General features: G+C 41.3%; 1 protein-coding gene across 1 annotated transcript; it reads left to right on the forward strand.

Annotated features, from left to right (window-relative positions):
- Positions 1-785: 785 nt before the first annotated feature.
- On the forward strand, positions 786-1,145 carry LOC140925494 (collagen triple helix repeat-containing protein 1-like; the record flags this gene model as incomplete). Its single annotated transcript, XM_073375439.1, has 1 exon — positions 786-1,145. A coding segment is annotated over one exon (360 nt), but the record flags the coding sequence as incomplete, so codon positions are not given.
- Positions 1,146-1,520: the final 375 nt, after the last annotated feature.

A 1,520-nucleotide genomic window follows, 5' to 3' on the forward strand; every position in this document is an offset into this window, starting at 1 on the left:
TCCTTCTCGATACTAGATGTTACATAATAACATTTGTCATTATTGAAGCTCTGATGGCAGCACAGTCCAGTTTTGAGTTTACCAGTGTTTCAAGAGAAGAGGCTGTCGTCGAACCTTATCTTTGATGGCTTGAAACTGGGAGGGGGGTGCGACATTATTTTTAACATAAAAGACGGGGGTTAGAACTATTTTTTGTTTTATTTTGGAGGGGGGTACTGTCTAAGTTTTTGCTAGATAACTATAGTTTCTCAGCCCCCCTCCCCGCCTCCTGATAATTATTGCACAGGCACAGTCCCTTACTGTAAACAGAACTACTAATACCGTAAAATTCCGACAATAAGCCCCTCCATGTATAAGCCCCTCCAAATACAAGCCCCCCAGACCGGTAACGTAAAAACCTTCTGTGAAATCGCCCCTCCAATTATAAGCCCCCCGGGGCTTGTACTTGGAAAATCGCCCTCAAATTACAAAGTAAAAAGCAGCAAAAACGGTAAATTTACTTCCAATCACAAGGCTAGCCCAATCGATTTCGAAACGCAAATTTCCCTCCGTAGATAAGCCCCTCCGAATATAAGCGCCTCAAAAAGGGCCTTTGAAAAATATAAGCCCCGGGGCTTATTTTCGGAATTTTACGTTAATTCAAAAGCTGTGCCGACCTAAATGCAATATATGGTATTCCTGTAGTGTGTTTATTATTAAGCGTACCTTGTATGGCCTTTAATCACCTGACCGTGCACGGTAAAGTCGGAAACTACGACATTTTACTCGTCTTTTCTCTCTTACAGGAGTGTACTTTCAACAAGTTGACGTCCGATACATCGCTCAAAGTCTCATTTCAAGGGAACTTGAGGATCAGGGGTAATGGTGAGTGTAACCGGTGGTATTTCAAGTTCAATGGAAACGAATGCAGTGGCCCAATGACGATTGAGGCTCGTGTTTACAATTCCTGGCCGTCTGGTAACACCAATAATGATCAGCTGCATCATCGGTCATTTGAGGGGTACTGTGAAAACATTCCACAAGGGGCGGTTAGAGTGGAATTATGGGTAGGACAGTGTAATAACATAAGCTTGGGTGATTCTTACACTGGGTGGGAATCAGTGTCGCGGATAATGATTGAGGAAGTATCTAGGTCCCAGTCCTAATACTTTTGCTCACAACAAGGAAGTCTCAGCCAAAAGAAAAACATGTGACACTATCTTGTGAATAAGGAATAGCTTTTCTCTCATATGACTTTTACAAGGTCACGTGATGGCAACGGCCATGATAAAACAACTTTATAGAATAAGTACACAAACTTGAACTACTTTGTTGATTGTATTAAGTCGAAATGTTGATTAATTCATGATTAGTCAGCGCGCACAATTATTGTTTACGAGTTGTAGTGAATCGCAAGCGAACAAGTCAGCAAGGCGACAGTGTGGATAAACTCAATCGTAAAAGCGAAACAAGACAAATAAGTAAGACAAATTTTTCTATTAATTACAAATGGTATGGAGACCCGTTACATTACATATTCC

The sequence above is a fragment of the Porites lutea genome, unplaced genomic scaffold (genome assembly GCF_958299795.1).
Source record: "Porites lutea unplaced genomic scaffold, jaPorLute2.1 SCAFFOLD_167, whole genome shotgun sequence".
Lineage (NCBI taxonomy): Eukaryota > Metazoa > Cnidaria > Anthozoa > Scleractinia > Poritidae > Porites > Porites lutea.